Source organism: Myotis davidii, unplaced genomic scaffold (assembly GCF_000327345.1).
Source record: "Myotis davidii unplaced genomic scaffold, ASM32734v1 scaffold591, whole genome shotgun sequence".
In the NCBI taxonomy this organism is placed as follows: domain Eukaryota; kingdom Metazoa; phylum Chordata; class Mammalia; order Chiroptera; family Vespertilionidae; genus Myotis; species Myotis davidii.
The window spans coordinates 2,728,573-2,756,011 of NW_006284340.1; the positions used below are offsets into that span (position 1 = coordinate 2,728,573).

General features: G+C 38.8%; 1 protein-coding gene across 6 annotated transcripts in view; it reads right to left on the bottom strand.

The window, feature by feature from the left end:
* RASAL2 (RAS protein activator like 2) overlaps positions 1-27,439 on the bottom strand; it is a 177,050-nt gene that overhangs the window by 14,692 nt on the left and 134,919 nt on the right. For all 6 annotated transcript variants that reach the window (XM_015570144.1, XM_015570141.1, XM_006754519.2 and 3 more), the window contains 9 exons: positions 21,880-22,033; positions 18,834-18,932; positions 17,053-17,607; positions 14,606-14,750; positions 10,775-10,919; positions 9,885-10,121; positions 7,293-7,494; positions 4,982-5,181; positions 3,357-4,218 (listed from right to left, as the gene is read on the bottom strand). In XM_015570144.1, coding sequence (XP_015425630.1) covers positions 3,357-4,218; positions 4,982-5,181; positions 7,293-7,494; positions 9,885-10,121; positions 10,775-10,919; positions 14,606-14,750; positions 17,053-17,607; positions 18,834-18,932; positions 21,880-22,033 — 2,599 coding nt within the window. The remainder of the gene's footprint in view (positions 1-3,356; positions 4,219-4,981; positions 5,182-7,292; positions 7,495-9,884; positions 10,122-10,774; positions 10,920-14,605; positions 14,751-17,052; positions 17,608-18,833; positions 18,933-21,879; positions 22,034-27,439) is intronic.

Below are 27,439 nucleotides of genomic sequence, written 5' to 3' on the forward strand. Positions count from 1 at the left end.
CCGAGAGTGCTTGAAGAGGTTGGTTTAGGGGAGGGTCAACAAATCCAAATGTGAAAACTATAGCATCATTCCAATAGGCTGGCCAAATACCAATTTTAAGAGCTTCTTCAAATTTGAACTTCTAAGTTTAGGTAACATGTTATATCTGAACAACTCAGACATTGCAGATAAAGTGTATTATGCATACAGAGTACATGATGCATGAAAAACAAAATGAAGAGAAAAATGAGAAAAAATAAATCCACACAGAGACTGAAAAGGGGCAAAAATTAAAGTTTCCTGGAAAAATAATTCCCTCTGTAGATTGTTTTACTGGAATTTTATTTCCTTCCTACTCAGTAGATGGAGGAGACCGAGGCTAGTTACAGTGCCACAACAACGGCCACTCCTTTGTGCATAGATATAAATGGAATTTGCACAGGACAAAGCCACTGATAATTGCAGGCGCCTACAGAACAATCCCCACAAAGAGGTCCTCTAGTTTTGGGGAGAGAAGAATTCTCTAACACAATTTGCAATTATAATATGTAAAGGAATTCGCCTGAAAAATGCGCTGATTATATAGAATTTCAGAGGCTTCATGGGAGTAAGATGAGAAGAGCAAGCAAAAAACAGAAAGGAATTTAAAAAAATAACATAAATTCGAAAGAATGAACCATCTGCCTAGAAAAAGCCAGCGTAGAAAAACCAGAAACTTGAGCAATCAAAATATAGTGATTTATGGTTTAACTGATATGAGGTGGCAGACCAGCAAAGGCATAAGCAAAGGTGACTATCTAAAGCTGTGTTAGGACATCTCACTGTGGCTATGCCTCACTATATGGCAATATAATATAGACATTCTTCAATGCATTAATGGCTGTGACAAAATTTTAAATTGGTTGTTTGGAGACTGTATATATTTACCACTGCCCATCTATCACCCATAGAAACATGTACTGAGTGCTTATGTGACAGGTGTTATATTTTCCTATAGCACAAACATTGTTACTGACAATCGAAGAATCTGTCTGAGTCATGGGCCCTGGGAATTGATGACTAAAGGAGGAATGGGTGAGCATTCCTCTCTTCTGTCCAGGGCTGGGCTGACATCCATTGTCAACCTCAAAAGTAAGTAGACGTCCTTCCCTGTCCTGTCCCTCTCTTCCAATCTGATATTCTTCTCTTCTCCTTATTTCATCCTCAGGGTGCTCATGGGTAAGCCCCCTAGTAGCTATTTGCCTCCACAAAATATTCCATTTCTAAAATTACTTATCATTCTTCTCTTGACTCAATAAACACTTTAATACTCTGAAAGGAGTTGATCTCAACTGGAAGCTGGCATAAAAGCAATGTGTGGAAACTAATTCACAATAAGGTGTGAATAACTGATAGCCTCCTAACTAGCAAATTAAATGTGTATATATATGAGATATAGCTATATGAGCAATTAATAAGCATTTTCATTTAAAGAAAAGGAAAACAATGTATATTATTGTATCATCTACACTAATAAAAGGGAAACATGGAAATTGGTGTCACTCTGCTATGCCCACCAGCCAATCAGGATGAGTATGCAAATTATCCCAACAAAAATGGTGGTTAATTTGCATATGCAGGCACACAGTGAAGACTGAAGGCTCTGCCTGAGCGAAGACTGAAGACAACTGAAGATGACTGAAGACTGAAGAGGTTTGGCTTCTCCACTGCAGCCGGAGTGAAGGCCTGGGTCCCGGTTGCCAGAGGAAAACTGGTGCCGGCAGCCAGGGGAAGGAAGGCCTATTGCACGAATCTCTTCGTGCAATGGACCTCTAGTATTATATAATTTTCCTTTTCTTTAAATGAAAATGCTTATTAAATCAAATGAATTGGTAAATTTGGGAAAAATACAACAAAATAAAAATGAAAAATTTAAGATGGAAGAAAACCTTTATTTCTTAGGAAAGAATGGCTAACTAGGAGGTTTTGCCCAGGAAGTCAGCCACCAGAATCAGGTGGAGTTGGACCTGTTTTCCATCCCTTCCTCTTTTTCTGTATCCAAAAATTCTGCAAATGTTCTAATTTTTTAAACAATAGTTATCAAAGTAGGAGCAAGGACTCTGATCACAACAGAATAGAGACAGAAGCAGCCAAATTAGTAAAGGCTTACCTATAAAAATGCAAATATATTAAAGAGATACATTGGGGTTTTATTTTAGTTTCCTCTGACAAGTTATTTGGCTGACAAAGGCCTTTTTTAAATCACAAAGCTTCCCCTAGTATTTATAAAGTATGATTAGGTTTCAAAAAATTCAACAAATATAAAACTTTTCAGGAGAAAAATCTTTTTCAGATAAAATAGGAAATTCTCTCTCTCTCTCTCTCTCTCTCTCTCTCACACACACACACACACACACACACACACACACACACTCATACATATTCCTAAGGTTTTCAGTTTGTTTCAAAGAACAAAATATATATTGGTGCCTCTTGGAAAACCTTCTTATCAAGAAGAAAAGATTTTACCAATCTAATATTAAAATTGGGTAGGACATTAGCTGGGCTTGTGCTTGTAAAGCAGGGATGGGGAACCTTTTTACTGCCAAGGGCTATTTGGATATTTATATCATTCACAGGCCATACAAAATTATCAACTTAAAAATTAGCCTACTATACTTGGTCAAACTTTTAATTAACTCACCCCTAATGCCTTGGCAGGGCCAGACCAAATGATTTTGCAGACCTTATAGGACCTGTAGGCCACAAATTCACCACGCCAAATGTAAAGAGAAATTATAAGGAAGTTGTAAATGTTTAGAATACTTGTCAACCACCTGTGTGTCTATTTCCTCCCCCTCTCCTTTACATTGCCACTATCAGTGTTCAGTTGTTTATTTTCCTAGTGATTTCCAGGAAAAGGCACAAGGGACTTGGTATTTCCAGAGGGAGCTGGAGGATGGAGTAGGGAGTAGTTATATTAAACTCTTGGCTCAGAATACAAAACTTTATTTTGGAAGCATAAGAAAAAATATTTAGGGAGAATTAATGTCCAGGTCCCCAAATACTTTCTGGTTGACTTGGCCTATAGATTCCACAGTTTAAGTGTGTAATTATTCATTCAACATAACGGATCTGTTCTCAGTGCCGAGTGAAGGGAAAGCAAGGCCCCTGCGTGGTTGTTACCGTATCCTCAGGGTGATGAGTCAAGCTACACTCTGTTGTCTCACCTCACTAGAAGCCTCCTAAACCTTTTATTTCCTCTTACCATTTAAAGGTGGCAGAAATATTTTTAAGTGGAGACCTTGTTAGCAATGGGGTTTCCCAATGATTTCGACACAAAGACCGAGGAAACAGTTGGACCAGGTAGAAGCCAGGTCATCCGGCATTCGCCCTACCTGCTGTGTCTGCTGTCTCTGGATTGCTCTCACTTTGGGAACAGGGCTCTCTCTGGAGGAAGAGGACTGCTGCCGGGACCGGCTTCCATTCTGCACAGGCTCGGCCACCAGGGCTGCCGAGGCCACTGACATGCTCCCTGTGCTCCGTAAGGAAGCACTGTGTGGCAGGGACGGCGCGGCTTTCGCTCGGGCACCCAATCCAGCTTGGTCCATTTTTCGGATTTGTGCCTGCCCAGTACTATTTTGCCGGGGCAGAGCAAGAGGTATGTGTCTGTCTGGCATAGTGTGCCGCCTGGAGAAGTCCTCACTCTGAGTGCTACGTTTGCTGAAGTCTTCCATGCTGCTATTGCTGGGTCCACTGAGTTTGAAGTCTTCACTGTTACTTTGGCTTCTGGAACTGGCAGTGCTTAGGTTCTCCAAACTGGAATCCACGGAGGCCTTTGGCATTGCTGGGATTGGGTTACTGAGGTGATAGACAGGGTTCTGGAATGACAAGGGCTGGAGGCTGCCTGGCTGGTTCAAGGCTGGGTGCAGGGGCCTTCTGACTTGGGGTGCACTCTGGGGTGTGCTTTGGGTTTCCCGCAGCTGCTTGATGCTGGCGACCTGGGTTATGGAAAGCTGACTTCCGGTCAAGCGCAGAGGCACATCGAGCATGACGGACGCATGCTCCACTTGAGCAGCGTGTGTGTCCTGGAGGTCCATGAGGGAGATGCTCCGCCCATTAGGAAGGCTACCTTCCTTTTCATCCTTCTCAGAATAAGTCATGCTCTGGGAGGAGGCTTGCTGAACCAGCAATAATGTTTTCCCCCTGAAATAGCTATCTGTGTTGTCCTGGCTTGGAGACTTTAGTTTATGCAAATCACTGTAGAAACAGAAAGGACACCTTAATTACTCTTGAGACACATTCAACATAGTTAAGATTCCTCAATTCAGGCATATGAGCTCTTCTGAAGGCTCACAGGCCCAATGCAGATGCTTACATCTAAGCTCAGATTTCATCCTTACAATTCTCAAAATAAAATCCAACATTTTTAGTTTTTCTCCAAAGGTGGGGAATAATATTGTGTATACCACTCCATCACTGTCTTCCATTTTTACTAGCATTCCAATCATTTTCTAGTTTGACTTTAAGCCCTCCCAAGGTATCCCAATTCATATTTAATTTGTTCAAGAGGAGAGGCTCTAAGTGCACAACCCAAGGGCCCATGCCAAAGGCACAAATCTTGCCAACACTAAGAAAACAAAGTCTAAGCATCAATACTGTGTCCATTGTGTAGCTGAAACAGCCAGTTATAAAATGTTTTTAACTGAGGTTCTCCTGATTTTTGAGTGCTACTATATATGAAAATGTCAATTTCATAGAGCTCTTAAGTCTTCCATTAAGCAGGACATAGTTTTTTTTAACGCATTTGTTCAATATAACTTTACAATATCATTCTAGAAAATAAATATCCTAGATCTTGTGTATTATTATGACAAACAATTGGCTTTATCTCAGATCAGATGATTATTTCCAATTGCTCAAGACTTTAAAGTTGGTAAATTCAACACATAAATTAAATAGATTTTCACCAAATCTCTAAGCATTTTATCTCTGGGACAGTACTTCAAATTCTCTTTCATACCTGTCAGTAGGGTCTTCAAATATTTTCTGCAGCCCAGAGGAGAGGCTTCCACTGACATTGGGACTGGAGTTATGCTCAGTGAAGCGTCTCAGCTGCTGTTGTATTGGCGTAGGGTTCGTCAGAGACTTGGTGATATCAGCAAGAACCCGAGGGAGAGGTCCCAGTTTTGCCACAGTCGCCTGTAGGAAGGAATTTTCACCCTAATTGGATAATAAGCATTGCGACATCCACCACAGATTGTTTTGAGGACCAGGAGGTCCAATGATGAAGGGGTGTAGGTTGGAGGGGAGGGTAGGTGTTTGCATGTGGGATTGGCAGGTTCATAATGTATTGTTATGGAGCAGCGGAACCATGGCGTCGAGATGGATGGAGGACGCGAAACAAGGTGCAGCAGGCATCGAGGAAAGAAAGGAAATAGAAATTAGGATTATGCAAATAAAAATTAAAAGACATGCTCAAAACAACCAAAATATTGCCATTCCAACTAAAATCGGCATGCAAAGCAAACAAAATCTTTGGAAGGCTAGTAAATCAAGCTGGGGGTGGGGGGAGGGGAAGGACCAAATACCTTCTAACCAAAAGGCTAGTGTGATGAAACTTCCAAAGAAAAGGGATTATGTGAGGGAAGAAATGCATGCCACATACAAGAAAGTATTGCATGCAGGGGTCCAAAACATTCCAGGACACACAGTTGACACTGCTATCAACTATACCATTTAATCTTGGGAACCCGGACCTATTATTGCCAACTAGATTGGCATAAACATGACAATTAAAAAACAAACAAACAGAAAACTCAGGTAAACTTTCTCTATAAAATATGTCTAAACGTACTCCTGGTTCCCAGGACCAAACAGAGATAAAAAAAAAGAGAGAAAGTGTATTTACACAGCAAAGCCTGTTAAAAAGACCTTGACCCTGAATAAATGAGGCTTATTTCACAAGAAAACTGTATCTGCATCTTACTGATACAGTTATTCAACAAAGAATAACTTTTTAGTACTTGTTTTATCCATCTCAATCATTTTTTTCTTTGGGGAATTCTTATTCTCATGGCGTTTTATAGGACCGCTCAACTGTTAGGCAGTTTCACATGGTTGCCTATGGGTCTCCTTTGGTTTTTCAACAACCAAGAGATTCTTCAACCCTGCTCAAATAGGTAGAATGCCTGATCAAATGTCACCTGGAGGATGCCTTCTTGAACCATGATTCATAGTCAAGGGATTTACCCTCAGCACAGCTGCAACTTAAAGTCCAGCTGGCATTTCTACAAGTATAGAAGGGGTCCTGAAGAATAAGGAACAGTTTATTATTTCACAATGTTTAAAGCAGCAGTGGATACCCTACCATTTGCATTTCCTCAGGAAAGTGGTCTTTATTAATAGGTTTTACACCCCTCCAATATTATTGGAACATTTTTAAGGATAATAGAAAAATGAAGGAAAACAAAGTCTCATCACAGAAAAATAACTTTGTCTTTTGAAGTTATTCTAACATACCACACCAACATATTTATAAAGTACCTGTAGTAAAGAAAAGCATCAATAAATAATTATTGTGATAAATCTAACCTATGTCTGTTAAGACTATTCTCCATTACAAAACCTATTCCTCTTTGCAAAATCCCAGAAGGAAGAAAATGATTGGTATGGTATATATCTAGTTATTAATATGAAATTCTTATTTAGATTTAATAATAAAATTCTTAGCTTGTAGTCAGAAAATAAATTAAGAATTATAATTGTTTCTGGATTCTTAATTTACATCTATGGAGAAAAAACCACCAGGATTTTCAGATCCCTCATAACTCTGTAGTACTAATAGTTATATTAAGCCTTCTGACTAGAATAACAACAAAAACATTCTCAAGGATAAAGCTGATTAAACATGATAGTCCACCCATATATTTTGAAGTCCACCCTTTTCTTAGAAATTGCTGTATGAGGCTTCATGTCATCCTACTGCACATGAATAAGGCTACATACACTAATAATAGATATTAGTGTCTAGGCAAGTTTTTAAATATGTTATATATACTGTACTTATTTATTTATAGAAATATATACTCCATTAATGCAGATAATTACTTGAAAAATAGATAAGTAATTTCATGGCTTTCTAGAACTTTCTGGTTTGTAGGGTGTACATTTCACTCAGAAATGACAACCATTTATTCTAAGATATACAGGACAAAAGGTTGCTTTCAATTAACAGAAAGGTGAGTGCTATCACCCTGTGGATGCTCTGCAGAATTCAGGTACATTCAAGTTCTCTACCTCCCTTCTCCCTTTACTATTCCAGCCTACTTTACCTTATCAAGTTGGGAAACTACTTCCCACAGTAAGGAATGCAAAACTGAAAGCTCCCGGCCCAGGTCAATGTAACCATCAAAGCCTGGGGTATTTGAGATGGTGTCTGGATTAGAGATCTCCAAAAGAAAGCGCTTCATTCCACCCCACTCATGTTCTAAAAAATCATTCATGAATGCCATGTATTCTTCTTTGTTACCGAATCTAAAGGAGAGGGAGAGAAAATGAGAAAGAACATATTCAGGAAAAGAGAGGTGATCATTTTGAGTTGACTGTATACAGAGCTATAAATTTTTATTTTTATTTTGGGGAGGTAAGTGACTAATTTTATCTATAATAATAAAAGAGTAATATGCTAATTAGACCGGACGTCTTCTGGACATCCTTCCTGATAAAGCCGGGGCCGAAGGGAAGCCAGCCTGGTTCCTGGGTGCCTGCAGGTGGCTGGAGGAGGGAAGCTGCCCCAGTCCCCAGTGCCGAAGGGAAGCTGGTGCTGGCAGACAGGGGAAGAGGAAGGCCTACTCTTGCACAAATTTTCATGCATTGGGCCTCTAGTTATTTATAAGTGATAAATGCTAAGACATACTTTCTTAATATTAATACTCAAAACTTCTGAATAGCTTTCTATTTTCTATTGTGTAAAGCTAAAACTCATTTTTCTTGTATTTAAAGCTCTCTGTAACATAACCTTCATTTACCTACCAAATGTTCATCAGTATAAACCTTCAATATAATTCGCTTCTTCAAGTTTCCCAAATACATATACTCTTTTTCTTCTCTAAGCCTTTGCTCATGTTATATATTTCTACTAGAGAAGAACTTGCTCTCTTCTTTGCCTATCTAGATTCTAGCTATCTTCGGGGCCTAGTTTAAGTCCATAAAACTTGTTCCCAAATAAGCCAGAAATAATTTTTACTAAAATTAGCTCAAATATGGGTAAATATGTATGTTTTTGCATTGGGTTACCTATAGGGTACTCAAAGTTAAAGTAGTGCACTTAAAAAGTAACTATTTAAGCCAGGAAACAATCTGTCTCACCAAAGTTCTAGTTTTTTCCTTCAGTATATCACTAATAGAATCTTGTCTTTAAGCTTCACTATTGAGTGAGTCTGTTCTGATCATTTTTCTGCCAGTGTGACTTTTTTTCAGTGATTCCATAAAATTATTTTCTATAAATTATAAAAATTACACAAACTGAGAAAAATTTAAAAACAATGAGAAGTAGAAAAAAAAGTGTGGATGCACTATCGCCTGAATTTATCTACTGTTTACATTTGTGTGTATTTCCTCCAATTGCTTTCCAATGTCTTTTAAAAAAGCTTTAAATCTACCAAAAATTGAAAAAATATGCCTCATCTACATTAACCAAGTGTTAACATTTTGTCAAGTTTGTGCGCTTTCTCTCTCTATATATATATACATACACACACACACACACACACACACATTTATATATATGTATATACTTTGAATAAGGAATATCTCTTACATAAACCAATGTCATTATCACAATAAAATTTTTAAAATTAAATTTCATCAGTTGTCCCCAAATGGACTTTTATAGACTTTTTTCCAATTCAGGTCTAAATAAGATTCAAGCATTGCATCTAGTCATTTTAAATCTAAAACAGTCCCCTTCCATCTTTCATGACATTGACTTGTTTAAAGGGGGCAGGCCAATTGTTTTAGAAAATGTAACTGGAGAATTTGTCTGATTGTTCTTCCCAACTGTTTATACTAAAGTTTTTGTGTTTTTAAACTGCTGGAATAATAGCATATGCACCATATAATATCCTTTTTTTTCCCTAAAGTTTTTAATAGCCCTTTTCATTGAATATAATTATATCTTCATCATTTTCCATATTATTGGCTATTCTTTGAAAACACTGTTTATAGTGGCTGCAAATGTTCTGAATGCATGTACCCTAGGTTACTCAACCACTCCTCTATAAAATGAATATTTAAGTTGTTTCCAATTTTTTTGTTATCCTATGTAATAAAGAGGTAATATGCAAATTAACCCTCATACCCTCACAAGATGGCTGCCTACAACCAGGCCGGCAGGGGAGGTTAGTGAGGGACAACCACACGACTGAACAGCAGGCTGCATGGGGCATCCAGGCTGGCAGAGGGGCCATGTGGGGTGACCAGACCGGCAGCAAGGGGTGACCAGGCTGGCAGTGGAGGGTGGGGATGGGGGCAGTTAGGAGTAACCAGGCTAGCAGGGAGGGGGCAGTTGGGGATGACCTGGCCAGCAGCAGGGGGCAGTTAGGGGTGACCAGGCTGGCAGGGGAAGGGTGGCAGTTAGGGGCGACGAGGCAGGCCAGTGATCCAGGATTGTGAGAGGGATATCTGACTGCTGGTTTAGGCCCGATCCCAAAACCAGCAGTCGGACATCCCCTGAGGATTGGAAAGGGTGCAGGCTGGGCTGAGGGGACCCCGCCCCATGCATGAATTTGTGCACCGAGCCTCTAGTTTATAATAAAAGTCTTATAACATGAGTGACGAGGATCCCTATCACCACCCAAATTTTAGATCTCATTTATTTTTTTAAACAATGTTTTGTAAAAAGGGGTTATGGTAGCAACACATACTTGGCAAAGTTAGCCAGGTTCTGAATGACCTTGGCAATCAGAGTCAGAGTCCGAGACGTGCGGTCATCAGGATACTCCTGCATAAGGTTGAACAGACTGGGAGACATGATGGCTGGGCACAGGAAACGCAGGAACAACGAGGCACTGATGAGCCGTTCACTGATGTCTTGCTTCCCGCGGTTCAAGCACTGCTGCTTCCATGATGCAAACACCTCTTTCAGTTCACGAGGGAAAACACTGGGGAAGGGAAAAAGATCAAAATCTCTAAATACCCACAGAAAGTGCAAGCAATCTCACTCTGGCCCAACACACCTCCGCTCTAGAGCCAGGCAATGAGGGCCTAGTGGAGGCCTTAAATGGTTTGTGGCTGAGAGGTGGTGGAAAATTCACAGAAGCCCAGATGGAGACTAGAAACCCAAAGCTGTAAAACTCAGGAATTAGTATAAATTTAGTTTTGCAAAGTGGGAAAATGGCATGAGGCTCCTGGCTATACCATCTGGTTTAATCAAGATCACCATAATCTCTCTAAAGACTGTTCATCCAAAATCTTCCAAAATCTTACCAATTGCTGGGGTTGGAGCAATGATCAAAAATAACTAACGCATCTTTTTAACACCAAATAAATATTTTAGAAACCAATTAGAGAATGTGGTGATAATTTTGTACACAAACACTGTATTTATGTATATAGTTCAGAAATTCTTGGGCTCACAATGGAGGTTTAGATTTTAGACAGGAATGTATAAGGGAAACTGTCAGTCTCCCCCTACCTCCCCCCACCACCCCCAAGCCCTTCCTTTGGTTGGGAAACAATAGTTAACACCGTGATGACTTTTATATAAAAAATGCAAGTTCCAAAGGTGGTGGATGAAGCACTGATACCAGCTCACCAGTAAGAGTTGATGATCTTGCAAAAAGCCAGTTCACAGCACATTTTCAGGTTGCTCTGATGGTCTATCAATTCACTAGATGAACATTTGCTGGGATCCACTTCACAGTTCTCATCTGACTCATACAAAGCTTTGATGAACTCCCCTATTTGAAGAGAGAAGATGACAGATAGTAGAACTATAAACAGGGTCTTCCTAAATAGAACAATAGGACTTAGGATTCCTGTCCTAAAATGCATAATAGGGAATCTTTCTGAGATCTGACAGGGGGATACCAAAGACTGTTCATGAAGGGTCATTGCTTTGGAAACCAAGAGTTATCACCTTTCAAATATCATGTTTATTTTCTTTACCCTGGAAGTGAAAAAACAGCAATCACCACCATCATCATCATCATGGTATTTATAAAAATAACAATGATACTACTAATAAACAATGATATAACTTTATATCTTTTATCTGAAACCACAAATAAATGAGCATAAATTCATTATTTGTTATAAGGCCCCTTTACCAGGGTGAATAGTGTTATTATCTTAGGAGAAAAAACAACCCTGATGACCACACATCTCGAACTTGGACTCTTGACTAACTAGCCCACTTAAGGTTTTAACTGCTAATTCTGGTACCAAACATAGATTTGAGTAAGGATGTCTAGACTTACCTCTTGTAATAGGAACAGTCATTAATACAGCACAAGATTGTAGCAGAACATCTCTTTATATAATCGGTATTGTTTTTCCAAATAGATTTAGCTTAGAAGCCCTGTTCATATCCTATTCTCTCAAAGGATATGCCCAACATTCTCTGAAAGAAAAAGTCCTTACCTTACATGTTTACCCACCACTATACCTGTATATTTTCTGTTCCATGTTTCACAATGTTTTGTGCTTATTTGTTCATATGTCTGTCTCATCTCTAGGATGAATACCTTTGGAGATCAGGGACCATATTCTATTCATGTTCAGATCCCCAGCCTATCAAATAGCTCCCTAAGCATTGCAAGTGCTCAATACATATTTATGATGCATGGTACTATGTGTCCTTGGGTTTTTATAGGCCTTTCTGAAAGAGGAGGCCTCATATTACTTGAGGTTCAGGCTAGTTATACTAGATTTTATGAAAGTAAATAATGATTTCTGCAAAATTAAGTAGCAGCAGTAGTATAAACAGCATTTTTTTCCTAGCAAAATGGCTAATACTGAGGTAAATGAAAGCATTTAAAAATAGTTATGAGAGGATGAGAAGTGGTTATTTGAAAGAAAAATGCCTGGAGAATAGGAAACAGTGGTGCACAGAGAAGAAAAAGACTTTGGAGCCAGACAGATCTGGGATCAAATCCTGGGGCCATCGCTTAATGATTGTGGGGCCTTGAAAAATCACTTAACTAGTCTAAGCTTCAGCTGCTGTATTTGGAGAATAGCGTAATGACTCCCACTCTACAGAGCTGTGGTGAGGATCTGAAATAATGCATGAAAAAAAAAGTGTCTAATATGGTGCCTGGCATTTTTAGGGGCTCCATACAATAAGTATTGTTATGTGCAAATTAGGCAACTTTAAAATAGTTTTTCATAAAGCAAAGTAACTAAAACTAGTAAAAGGCTTCTAAAAACGTTTCCCAAAAGATTTGTATTCAACATGCTCTCAAAGTCTCTATGCTATGTGCTTCTATACTATTTATCCCTTTTAAAGAGTATCTAAATTTAAAACCAAGTCATTATTGTCAAATATTCCATGTAAAAATTAACCCACCTTTTGATTTATATTATAAATATTCTGTTTAGTGAGTTCCTTAAGGTTATACCATCCTGGGAAAATAGTACTAATATTAATAAATAATTTGTGAATTTTAAGAATATTTTTCTTTTATTCTTCAAGAAAAAGAGCCAAATAAATCAAGGGTCTGGAAGTAAATTGGCCAAAATTGCAGCCTAAAATCACCTCCCCCAACCCCCGATTATGATATATTACAATCCTCCAAAACAGAGAAAATTATTTTACTTTTAAAACTATAACTCATGTCTGATAATGTGGAAAATACCACATTGAAAGGTGAACCTTTTATAGGTTTGTATCCAGAAGCTGCTTGCCCAATCAAAAATTACTGAGGCAGATTCAACAATCCATTTATATTTGCTCTCTTTCCTTTGAAAGAAATCAGAGCCAAAGAGGGTGGCTGCTCACTACATGGTGCAAATGTAAGTTTGTGCCCAAAATGTTCTGTGTTTTCCATGTGAACCATCAACTTACTGCTATCTAGCATCTAATTTCATATGCAGAAATAAGTCCACATGAATGAACATATTACTGCTAAAAAAGAATTTGCCTTTGTCACCAAGGATGGAAATCAGGCCTTTCTAGGGTCTGCTTTTCTATATTTCACAGGTGGTATTTCTGTGTGTCACAGGACATCAAGTGTGTAATCTGATTTCAATCAGAAAGGTAAAGGGGGCCAACAGATGGAAGATTTAAGTCGTAACTGAGGCAGAGCCTGTGAAGTAAATAGTAATGCTTTAATCAAGAGAAATGAAGATTACATAATATACCTGGTAACTTTTAACTCAATTTTCTTAGAGAATTCTTTAAGTAGTCTGGAAATAGCATCCCTTTTTTCCCTCCCCAAATGTATGAACTATGTACAACTTTAATGATTCAGAGCACTCAGCTGTAGTTAATTAGTTTTTCGGAGAATTCATTGAAAAGTCTTTTTATTTTATTTAATGCTTATGATGAAATCTTCAATTGTATCATTAGAGACTCCTGCCATAGCACATACAATATCAGCTAGAATCAATTTCTTTAAGTCTTTGAAAATGCACATGGTTTCTCTCTTTTTTAGTTGTAGGGATATATAGTCTTATTTTTCTTACCTCCCTATACTATAAGCTCCTTGAAGGCAAAATCTATCCAACTCAGTCAACATTCTTTATGGTCTACTCCTAACAGTCATATGTGTTACTGAACACTTGAAATGTAGCTAGTACAAATTGAAATGTGCAATAAATGTAAAATACACATTGAATTTCAAATAGTATAAAAAAGTAAAGAATTTTTACGCATTAATAATTTTTATACTGATTACCTGTTCATAGTTGGATAAAATGGGTTAAATAAAATGTTATTAAAATTAATTTCACCTGTGACTATTAGAAAATTTCAAGTACTCACATATAACTCCATTATGTTTTTATAGGACACAGTTGGTCTACATTCTGTGTGAAGTACAGGGATATGGATATAAAGAAAATGACTATGTTCTCCAAGGAACTCATGCCTGTTTTATCATGATGTACACTGAAGTGCCCAGCACCGTAACTTACTTTAGTGGTTGATGCCTGGAACTGTAAGTGAGTGACTTAACAGGAACTACTGAGTGAATAAAAGTCAGTTATTGTTGAAAATTTTGAAGGCCTTGAAGATAGAAACAGAGCTGTGGGACTTGGCAAGAGTTTCCTAGTTATTGATGCTTGATAACAAATGTTAACACTTTTAAGACAGTACATTTATATCATGATGTAAATACCCAACACGTCTGGGGAAACAGCCCTCCTCCCCCAACTGGTATTATTGTGTATCTCAGACACTTGAGGGTCTTGGGGTAGCTGCACATGCTGATGGGCTTTCTCTTTTTGTACAAATTGTAATAAACCCATCTGCTGTTCTTCCACTGGTGAGTACTGTGGAGACTTCTTAAAGCCACTTCTTGAATAACACTCTAGTCAGCTAGACCTAAACAACACCCAGAAGTTTAGCCCAATTTGTTTGTCTCATGAGGATGAAATAACTTAAAATCAAAAGGGGAAGAAAAGAAAATGTTTTCCTTCTCCATACCCAAGGCATCATGAAGATACTGTTGTCCCACCAACTTGAGGTATTCCTCAATGGACTTGGTGGCAATGGTATTCTCTCTGAAGATCAAGACATCATGTTCTCCACAACGATCCACCTCAGACATCACCAAGTCCGTCAGAAAATCCTGGTAGAATAATGTTCAGTCAGGCAGAAAGCAACTGAATAAATAATATACATCAGAAGAGACTGATGAAATACCAGACATCCTGGTAACCCTGCTTTAAAACTAAAGCTACCAGATTCATTTGGAAAAAAAAAAATAGTTAAGTCAGGATAAAATCTTAGGTGTCACCACCCCTAAAAGTTTAAAATTCCTTCACAGATTTCTCCATTGCACTTGAGTAAGGACCATAATTCTGAGTGCAGCTGACAAGTCTCCACATGTTCTGGTTTCTGTCCACCTTCCTAGCCTCATCTTGTATACACTCTCTCTGTATTCTGCTCCAGCCTCAAGGGCCTCCTTTATAGGTCCTTGAACACACCAAGTCTTTTCTAATACACAGAGCTGTCTATCTACCACAAATTTTGTGCAAATGCTGCTCTCAGTTTTGCTTCACTCACCCCATCATTCCTGCCCCGACTGTCATGAAGTTAATTCCTAGGATCTTTTGGATCTTAGTTCGTACATCCTTTCCTCAGAGAAGTCTGCTCTGACCAACACTGCCATGAACCACATTAGTCAGGTCCCCATAGCGCACTTCTCACTGTCATCACACTTTTTATTTCTGTAATTACTTCATTAATATCTATTTCCCCTAAAAGACTGTAAGCCCCATGAGGTCAGAGACAGTGTCTATTTTTGTTCACCTCTATATTTTTAAGCACTTAACAGTTCCTGCACATATCAGGTATTCAATATCTAACAGTTACGAATTGGTCCACAGTATCAACATGGAATTTCTTGAACTCAACACTTTAACTTATTTTCTAGGCAGTCTGTCTGCTACACCTCCACCCCCAAGCCATCCAGGGAGAAGGAAGGCATGATGAGAAATAAAATTCTTAAGAAATAGCTGCTTCATTTCTTAATGGTCTTAAAGAACATGTTTATTGTTCAGTTTGAAATATGATATCAAATATTTTGAATATGTATTCACTGGATATATCAAAAGTCTCTAAAGTACAAGAACAGGGAATATGCGGATTTATTTTTAAATTAAGCATTTTAAATATTAATGGGATTTACTCTGGGCACCTTCAAGTGTGTAAAAGAGTTGTAGACTTAGGAATCACTATTAAAACTCTTAGGATAAGGGGCAGGAGGAAACTTCTGAGGGCGATGGTAACATTCAGTATCTTGGTTGTGCTGGTGGTTTCAGTGGGAGCATCATCTGTTAAAAATCATTCAATTTTTCACTTTACATGGGTATAGTTTACTGTTTGTAAATTATACCTCAATAAGGTTGTTTAAAAAATTCTGCATATGTCCTGACCTTTGAGCCACTAAAAAGCAGAAAGAACATACCCTACAATTTCAAAGATGACAATCAAAATTTCAATGACACCTCACCCCAAATTCTTGAGCTTTTTTAATGCCAGAAACCTAAAGATTATTATCAGTAAATCCAACCACAAAAATTATCATCAATAGGATAATAATACTTAAATACGGAACTAAGTATTGAATATATCAGCATATTCTGATTTATATCAAGAAAGCATAATAGCACTTTTGTAAATAAATTATTCTATCTGTGAACGCCTCTAGGTCTGAAACACAATTTTACTGTGGCCAATTTGTATATAATGTAATAGTGACTCAGCCTAATGAAGTGACTATGCCTCATAGAGGTGATAATTACTCTAGTTCAGGCTGATCAAAGACTATCATTTGGTTGTTGTTCTTCATACAATTAACACATTGCTCTTCCTTCATCTTCCTAAATTTTTACTTATATCCAGGATGAAATAAGATTCATACTATACCAATTATGTAACATCCCTTGCTGTTTTTATTCCAAATATAGATTTAATCCCATGAAGATGCTTGCTAATACCTAGCATGCTTCTGGAATACCTCCTTCTGTAACCAGAATATATGTCACCAGTTAATCTTAACTCAGACAATATATAGTGAGGAGTAAAACCACAGTAAGAAACAACCTTGAATGTACTGTGGGATTATCACGCCCATATCACCAATTTATTTTTCAGACAATAAAGAACTAGCTGTGGTATCTATCTTCAATGCAAATGAACTTTAAATAAATATTTGTGATCTCTCCATTTTATTCCTTTAGTTTTATAATCTCTCTCTTTTCTGGATCTAAGAATTGCTAATAGGCTTCCTTCTCAATTCTTTTTTTCTTTTTTGAGCATTAGCAACAAGTATTTCTCTAATTTGCATCTCCACAGTATCATATTTTGGTGTCTTCATGCAAGGTAGGGAAGAAACTTTGGGTAACGTAATCCTCCTTTCCACTTACCTTGGCTCTGCCAGTACTTTGAAGAATGTGCACTAAGGCACAAGCCAACTCCTCTTTATTTCTCACACTAATTACTGGTTCAAGGACAGAACACAGCATGGTATAGTTGCTGGTGACAAATTCTGCAAATTCTTTGTATTGTTCCATAGGCAGAATGGTGATAGTTTGGAAACGCGATTTAATTCGAATAGAAGGTCCTCCTGTCTTTCCTTTGTTCGGTGTAGGTGTACTCACTGGATACCACTTTTCTACAAATTGGCGACCAGTCACACTGGCAGAGGGGATGTTGACTAGACCTACATAATTATTCTTGTCCTTCTTTTTCTTTTTTTCCACATCTTTATAAATGTGAACTGTGATGCTATGAAGAGGTGGAAGGCTGTAGAATTCAAAATGTTCGCCCCAGAAAATATTGTCTGCTTTGGTCTTGCTGGTTGTACGAGCAAAGAGGGTATCATCAAGGCACAGTTCACAGAAATATTTCTTTTTTGGGGCGAGGTCCTTAGCTTCAATGATCCATAAACGAAGAACATTTTCAGCTCGTCTGCAATTGTCCTATAAAGAAGTAATAAAGCTAAGTTTGAGAGTCAAAATCCCAGAAAGACAACATTTTCCTTTTGAAATAGGTGATGCCCGTGGTCGGCAAACTGCAGCTCACGAGCCACATTCGGCTCTTCGGTCCCTTGAGTGTGGCTCTTCCTAAGCCTTAGGAGTACCCTAATTAAGTTAATAACAATGTACCTACCTATATAGTTTAAGTTTAAAAAATTTGGCTCTCAAAAGAAATTTCAATCCTACTGTTGATATTTGGCTCTGTTGACTAATGAGTTTGCCAACTACTGGGTGATGCTGCTTATATACTTCATTACGGGTAATCCTATATAATAAAAGCCTAATATGCTAAGTATCCAGTCGTCTGTTCAACCAATCAAAGTGTAATATGCTAATGACATGCTAAGGCCCCTCAACCGCTCACTATGATGTGCACTAACAGGGGGCAGACAGTTGATCAGTTGCTATGACGTGCACTAACCACCAAGGGGCAGACGCTCCGACTGGTAGGTTAGCTTGCTACTGGGATCCGGTAGATCAGGACTGAGCTAGATGGGCCCGACATTCCCTGGAGACCTCCCGCGGTCCCACCCCGGCTGGCCAACCTTCCGCGTCCCTCCCGGCCCCAATTGTGCACCAATGGGGTCCCTTGGCTTGGCCTGCACCTTCTCACAATCTGGGACCCCTGGGGCGATGTCGGAGAGCAGGTTTCGGCCCCATCTGCAGGCCAGGCCGAGGGACCCCAGTGGTGCATGAATTTGTGCACCAGGCCTCTAGTAAATAAATAATGAAAGGAATTATTATATCATTATTCAGGATAATAGGAAGCTCTGAATAGAATGTATCAGAATTTTACAGAGCCATAGACATTCTATTTTATTTGGGTTACAAAATATCATTCTGTAACATAACCCTCATGGCAGCTCGACTAATGTCTACAAATAAAAAAAGATAAGTAGTTAAGAAACTTGTGTTCTAGTCCCATTTCTATCATGTATTAGCTTCTGATTTGGGCAGGTTACTTAAATGTAGATAAGTCTTCTTATCTACATTGGTAAAAACATGATAATAACTGCAATAAAATTATGTTCAGCATAAAATGGCATGTTTGAAATGGCGAATGCATTTAAAAAGTTCTATAAAAATTAAGGTATTATCACTGCATTTAGCTTCTATCAACTTACTGCTTATAGAGGTACACATTTTTTAGACCTCAAAGCCACTATTACCTTATTTGGTTGAACTGTCCTGCGAAGGTTTTCCATCCACTTATCTCTTTCTGAAGCGGAGTTACAGCTGAAGCATTTACTTCCACTCAAATAGGTAACCTTCAACATAAAGGTTAGACATAAAGAAAATAAAACATAGGGCTTGAGGGCTCTAGTTTCCTAATTGTATTGTTTGAGTTAAGATATGCTATGAACCAAAACCATACTACATGAAACCAGCTTTGTGATTCTACTGGTATATCTACATCTATGTCCACTTTTTGCTTTGCATCCTCACTTATCTCCTGATGAGACAACAAAAGCCAGTGAGAATTCAGCCAGGATCCTAAAACTGTTCTGAAATACCAAAATTAAAAACCTTTCAGGACACATCTTAAATGAACTGCTAATGAATATGTTCAATTCTGAGAGACTTAATAAAGAATAACTAAAAAGGGAAGAGAGGAGTCTCTAAAACAGCTTATCCCATTTCTTGGGACTGCTTTTGAGGCATCAGGCTCTACCCCTCCCCTTCTCATCTTGGTTGAAACACCACAAACTCAACCTTCACTCACTACCTGTTCCCCTACTTCCCCTACTCCAGTTTCCTGTAATTAGAGGACAAAAAAAAAGTAATAATAATAATCACTATCCAGAGAGGAGAGAAAAGAATGAGCTGCATTAGCAGTCATCCTACCAGAGTCAGAAGCAGAGGACCACTCAATCCCCTCACCCTTTGCCCATCTATATAAAAGCCCAGTGACCAGAACAGGGGACCGACCAGAATAACTGGAACGACCGGTGGCTATGACATGCACTGCAGCAACCAACCAGCCTGATCCGGCCCCCAACACCTCGATTGGGGGCAGGGCCAGCCGGCCAACCACCCGTGGCCCCTCCCCACGCCGGCCTAACCCAATGGGCCCCCATCGTGGTGGGCCGACCAGACCCCACCTGTGCACAAATTCATGCACCAGGCCTCTAGTGTTTAATAAAAACCTTCCACCCAGACCCCATCACCATGTCTTGTTCTCCAAGATTGCCCACTCTCACTTCTCAAGTGCATACTGCCATGTTAATAAATTACTGCGTTTTGCTAAATCTTTCTGTCACCCTCTTGAATTCCTTCTTATTTTGTGGCAAGGACCTGGATCAGGTTGAGGCCTCTGGGTGCCCCCTAGCACCACATTCATTATAATATTACTAGAGGCCCGGTGCATGAAATTCATGCACTGGGGGGGAGGTGTCCCTCAGTCCAGCCTGCACCTTCTTCAATCTGGGACTCCTTGAGGGATGTCCAACTGCTGGTTTAGGCCCAATCCCCAGCAGTTGGAACTTCCTCTCACAATCAGGGACTGATGGCTCCCAATCGCTCACCTGCCTGCCTGCCTGATTGCTCCTAACCGCTTCTGCCTGCCAGCCTGATCACCCCCTAACCACTCCCCTGCTGGCCCTATCGCCTCCAACTGCCCTCCCCTGCCAGCCTGGTTGCCCCCAACTGCTCTCCCCTGCCGGCCTGATCCCCCCACAACTGCCCTCCCCTGCTGGCCTGATCGCCCACAAGTGCCCTCCCCTGCAGGCCATCTTGCAGCGGCCATCTTTTGACCACATGGGGGTGGCCATCTTGTGCGAGGTGTGATGGTCAATTTGCATATAACCGCTTTATTATCTACACTAATAAAAGAGAAAGATGCAAACTGACCATACCTTTGCAACTCCCACCAGCCAATCAGGAGTGAGTACGCAAATTAACCCAATAAAGATGGCAGGCTAATTTGCATGCACAGGCACTGAGCAGCCAGGGGCAGGGCAGGACGCAGGCATTCCACACTGCCCCAGCTGCTCAGCAGCGTGGGAAGAAGAAAAGGTGGCTCCAGGCCGGAACGAAGGTAGAAAGGCGGCTCTGGCCAGAGTGAAGGTGGTGCTAGCAGCCAGGGGAAGGAAGGCCCATTCTTGCATGAATCTTCATGCATTGGGCCTCTAGTATAGGATAAGATGGTATTAATGAAACTGAAAGAGTTACCAGTATTGGGTTATTATCTTTGGAATCTATATCTCCTCCACTAGGCAACTCACCTGTGATTTCTAGTCTTTAGGAGGGTAACCTGATCACTATTATCACTTTTCTTTAAAAATGGAACATGTGACCTATATGCCTAGCACTTAACACTGGGCTTGGTATACAACCTGTTGAACCGACTTTCAAAATACAGGAAGTTCAAATGACTTATAAGAAAAACACTAACAAGTGACTTGTCCAAATTGCTAAGTGTGCTCATATATTAACTCAATCTCAGATTATAACCTAGTAAATTAGATCTGATTATATATTCTGATCTAATATGGTAGCTACTAGCCACATATGACTAGCGAACACCTGAAATGAATGTAACTAGTTCAAATTGAAATGCGCTATGAATGTAAAATTCACAGGAGATTTTGAAGACTTAGTATCCTCCTCCCCTAAAAAAGAATGTTAAAAAAAAAATCTCATTGATAAGTTTTATATTAGTGACATGTTGAAATGGTTAAGGACAATTTGTTCATTTAAGAAATCAGGCACCTGTAATGTGCCAGGAACTGTGCAAGGTGCAGGGGATTATACAAATAAGTAAGACATGGTCCCACATCTTAAACTGCCCATGAAACAGTTAGAAAAATTACCTTTTGGTCAATTTCCTCAGAGAATAATTAAAACTGGGGCTTAGACTTTTAGGAGAAAAATAAGATAGTGTTTGATATCTTTATCAATACTAAAAAACTGAAATACAAATTTAATATTATTGTTAGTCTTGTGGCCTCTGCTGAGAATGTACTAAAGAACTCATTTACTTTGAAAGCAGATGAAGTCAAAAGGAATGAGAAACCATCATTGATAACTTTAACCACCAATAACATTAGATTGACAGACTTCCAAGCCTTTTCCCTAGAAGTAGGTAATTTCCAGTAACTAAAAATTAGTTAAGATGATCAAATCATCAATACCATAGTAATAAAAACAAAGAATTATTGGATAGAAGATCTGCTAGTTGTTCAACTACTCTTCCTTTTTTCTATACTTTTTTACCTCAAAGCAGAAGTCTTGTCCAAGGATGCTACTATGAAGCGGTTTCACTGATACGGGCTCCCCTCTGCCAAGATCCAGACATTCCACTGCACTGCATGGGCTCAGCAAGGACTCATGGGAACGGGACTCTTTCAGTTTAGGCAGCCCACGAGACCTAACATAGAAAAAGATATGAAAGACAATGTAACTACATGGCCAAAAAGGAAATGACAGTCTAATGCAGTGGAGGCTGACAAGAAATGTATAAATAACTAAGGAAAAAATAAATGAGGAGCAAATTAGTAGTTAATCTGTAACAATAACAGTAACCATATAAATCATATATATATATTTGTGTGTACTCACAATTTTTCCTCAATAAAGCAAATGCATATCATAATTTTACTAGTCTCAAGGGAGCTCAAAGCTCCAGTACAGATGTTTTTATGCTCACTCCTGTTTGAAGATGGAGAAATATATACTATTCAAGGTTATCTTATATACTCTTATTTGTACAAAGGTATTATCAAAAGACATTATTTCTTCTTTTCAGATTATCCTCTTCTATTACTGATAAAATAGTAGCGGCTAAATCCTTATTCTGTTTCTTTCTGCTTTGGCAGAATAAACACACACACACACAGTCAGAGCCAAGCTTTTCAGCACAAGACCCTGCCTTTCAAAAGGTCTGATTTCCATCTCAATATGACATTCTTTTCTGGCAAGCTTTTGGTTCTATCCATGCTTTACTGTATAAATATGAATTAAGAATAAAATGCCTTGAAGAAACCTCCCATCCACAAAAGAAATGTTTAAGCTCTCATCTAGAAGAACAGTTCTTTGTGAATACCATTCAGGCATCCTGACTGATTTTGTTTCCTAGCTGTTTAAAAAAGAAGGCTGGGAATCATGACTCTTGTCACCATAGAAGTTAGAACTTAACTATCTTCCCCTTGGAGGAATTAGCAAAGTCAAACAATATAATGCACAATATTTTTGAATTCAGTAATGGATAGCCATGCAGTTTTACTCAGTAATTATATTATTTATTGGCTGAAAACCCCACAGTTTTTAATATATAAATGAATATATATATATATATATATAATTTCGAGAAGTACCTAGTAATAGGGATAAAAAGAAATGCCTTGTGTAAAGACATTAATTTTTGTAAAATATATTAAATAAGCAAATTCATTCATTTCCTTGAAATAACCATGAAAACAGTAAAAGGAACTGAAATATCAGAAATGTCAGAGTAGCTTTCAGTTAAATTATTACGTAATGAGATATAGAAAACTAGCACTAAAGGCTACTCTTTTCCTCTGTTTCAATTCTAACATCATTTAATAAACTCCATATAATAGGAAACATCTTAAGCAACAGGATTTTACTCCATTCTTTCCATTTAATGTTTAAACTAACAAACATGTGCTCTGATATTCAGCAGTCTTTTTAAGGTCAAAAAGCCAATAATTATATTTAGCATTAATAATACAGAAAAGTGTGCACAAAAGCCAAATAATGTTGCACGAAAGTATGCACAAAAGCCAAATAATGTTTTGTACATAAAAATGCAGCAGCTCCACATTTATTTCCTTTAGTTTTACTGGATAAGATAATGACATGTTATATAATGCAACAAGTATAAATAATTAAATGCTAAAATAATTTTACTTTAATGTGATTAGCATGCAACTTTCCCACTATGCTTCACAGGAAGCTTGGTTGAGGCAATAGGATACTGTAATCTTTTTAAAACATACAGAAAACAACAATTCCAGCCCATTTTCCCAGGAGGAGTTATTTGGACGGAAAAAGCCTCACACTCGGATAGTGAGCCTCACAACAGGAAACCAAAAGGCATATTTAACATAGAAGGAGGGATGACAAAAGGCTCACTTTTATTTTTAAAATTCTCTAGGAAAATATTATAAAACAGAAATTAATTTTATTTCAAACAAAATAAATGTCTACCTACATGAAGCAATTGTACAGCCAACTGGCAGTGCAACCCCAAAGCATAGCGGTGCCACATGTCACGGTATAGCAAGTCACTTTCTGAACTACATCTCAGAAAACAACTCTCTGTTTAGAAGACAAGAACCAATAGAAGATGGTTTCCCTGCTGCCTTCGATTACTGATAACATCTTTGGATCAATGTTTTCCAGGCGTAATTTCAAATCCTCAACAGAAGCAGAACAGAAAGACAAACAGCAGAACATGAAATCATCTTCTAAACAGACGGCAGAATCGGTAATATTCCTTCCTCTCTTTCTCAGACTGCATCAGCCCCTTAGGTAACACAAACAAGGTTCCTGGGCTCTAGGCTGGGCTGTTGCCATGGTGCTACACCTATAAGGAGATTAGAGCTGAAGGCAGCAGGGAGAAGCTGCAGCTTGAAGGACTCAAGTAGCATGCTCTGCAAGCTTACCACTTTAAGAGAGGAAGAAAGGAATGGCAAGGTCCTCACCCACTTCCATTAACAATTTCTCATAGTCAAAGGCTGTAGGAAAAACTGAGGCAACCTGGGGGTGGAGGAGAATCTCTTAACTCTACTAGGAAACAAAGCTGAGAAGTTTTAGCTTGCTTCATATGATTCCCTGCCTCCTGTTAGAAGGTATTCGCTACATTCTACCTTGCAAGTACAATCTTTCTCTCACATCTGTTCTATTTTCTGTGCAGTGATTACTCTAATGTTTGTAGGTATGATTTTACATTTATCTTATCTAGGTTACACATTCTTTTTTCTTTTAGAAAAAAATTGGGTAAAGTTCTTTATTCACTAAATTTCCAATGCTTAACAAACTTCATTTCGATACTCAGGTCTAACTTCCAAACATAGCTATAAACATATTTTGCAACCAAGTTATTTGGAATTAGAATTCAAAACTTTTCCCAGTTACTGAAACAGCATTAATACATAGTTCAGAATCTCCTATTGTTCACCATTTATGTATGTATGTATGTGCACATACTTACACCCACCCAATGAACTGAACCCCAAAGTCATTAATATGTTCCACGTTACTACTGAATAAATAAGCAAGCCCTTCCTGTATTGGGAAGAAAGTATCTCTTCGAAGACAGAAGTAATTCCCAGAGAAGCAGGATTACAGTAAACAGTAAGATCAAGCAGCCTGGGAATGGCTGGGGGATGGGTGAGTGGGGATGGCATTATCTGTGCAAATATTTATACATAATAGCATCAGTAACCTCAAATCCCCTCTAAATCATGTTTACCATCTCCTATACCTTCATAAGAATTGATTTTCTTAGATCTGCTAAATAGAGAATTTTAGCAGCTGGTAAGGCAGCTTATTTACTTCTCTAATGGAAAGCAAAATGTGAATTTTTTGAGAGAAAAAAAATTTAAAACATAAACATTCTTTCCAGTCCACTTTGACAATGACCTTCATTAAGAAACCTAACCTTGAAAGTGAATCCCTTGAGTTCTTTCCCTGACCCACACCCACACCCCTACCCACCAATGCCAAACACCGTGTAAGGATAATTCAGGGCTCCATTTGACTATTTATCGATTTAATCATCAAACTGCTTTCCAGAAGCAATATTTGTTCTTAGTAGTAACACCAAGGTTTTACATTTTGTTTTAAGATCAGCCGGCAACCTTGATTTCTGTGTAAGCTCTAAGACCTCCCTCTAGCAATGTGAGAGGTAAGGGTTAAAAATCTAACTGCTTTGCAGATGAAGATTACCTGCAGCTTCTGACTGCTTGAAGAGATAAACTACAGGCAGGAGAGGCTTTCTATTACTTACTACAGTGAGTGACTATTATATTGCTTTAACACACATGCGTATCTGAAATGAGTCTTAAAAGAGAAATGTGAAGGGGTGGGGTATGAGGAGCCAACACTCACACCACTGGATACAGTGATGATGAAGAAAAAGGGAGTCAACTTAACTTTGATTAGTGCAGTGTTAAGTAAAACACAGCTGGATTTTACTCAGCTTAACCATACAAAAGCCAGATTTCCCCCAAAGCACCAACAGTGCTTGGATGTGCTAGCTCAGTCTGCCACATGTTTAGATTCAACCCCAAACTTGGGAAACTTTTCATTAAAAATGCTTATTGCCACATAAAATCCTGTACTTCAGTGCAGGTGAATTTCTGCTTGGCTTGGCAGTCCTGACTCCAGATTGATCCACTGAATTCTTGAAGAGACAGCTCAGCTTTAAGTGGGTGCAGCAATGTATATTCGCGGCAGTTGGACTCACCTGAAAATTTCCCAGGTAGTAATTAACAAAATTTGTTTATCCTAACACCAGCAAATTTACGCAGGGTCTAGTCATTTTTTTAAAAAAAAATTGCACCTGAGATCTCACTTTGGGAAAAATAGAGCTTTACTTGTTTCCCAATTTCAATTGTTTTTCAAACCCGCCAGTCAGAGAAAGATAAATACCACATGATCTGACGCAAGAGCAAAAAAAAAAAAAAAAAAAAAAAGAAAGAAAACATCCAACTGATGTTTTCTGTTTGTAAAAGCATATCCTTTCCTATACTACAATGCTAAAGGTTTCCCTTGATGAATTAAAGGAGAAATTAAAGTTCATTCACCAGAGTTCTACTTGTGTGTCAAAAAAAAAAAAAGAAAAGAAAAAGAAGTCCTTCTAGCTGCACTGGGTATCTGCTGCAGTTAAAGCCAGTTCCCGCTGCTTCTATTACTCACTGCTTTTATGTTAGCTTAAAAGAAACCCACACAACCAGCCACACAAAAAGCTATTTATGGAAACATAACATACACTGCTGATCTTCGTTCTCCCTGTTCTCTGCCTCTAGACAGGATGGTCTAATGAGCCCAGCTGCTAACTGTAAAAAAGGATACTTGTCAACCTGAGTTGTCACTTAAAATGAACAAACACATGGGAAGGAAATATATCATCATAGGCAAAAATGACATTCAAGGTATTTTGGTACAAATACACGTATATACACAATGAAGTTGGACACAGAGAAAGACAGGATTATAAATATTAAAACATGTTCTGGAGGGTAGAAAATTCAACTAGCCTCCAATATGACAATCTCTTTACAGAAATTGTACCACATTCTTTTTTTGTCCTTAAATTACAAATGGAATAAACTCTACTATGAGGAGAAACTAAGATGGCGGCATAGGGGAACACCAAGATTGCTGCCTCCTACAACAACTTCAGAAACGCAATAAAAGGACAGGACGGTCAACATCCAGAACTACAGGAAGGCTGGTGGAGTGGAAATTCTACAACTAGAAGAAAAGAGAAAACCACATTGAGGGTCAGGAGCTGCGGAAGTAAAGTGCAAAGGTACGGAGGCTCAAGAGCGCGCGGAAGGGGACTGGTACCTGAGGACGAGGCTGGGGAGGGAGTCACAAGCTCCCGACTGCTCTGAACTCCGGTTCCGGGAAGTCTCTGGGGACCCAGGACTCATATGGGGAGAAACTGGACTGTCTGGCAGCGGGCAGAACTCGGAACTCGAGGGCGGCTTTCCCTCAGAGGTGCTTGCAGCAATTAAATTATCAGGACACTGAGACGCGCCGGCCCCTCAGGGCAGGGGTGAGAATCCACCATAGCTGCTTG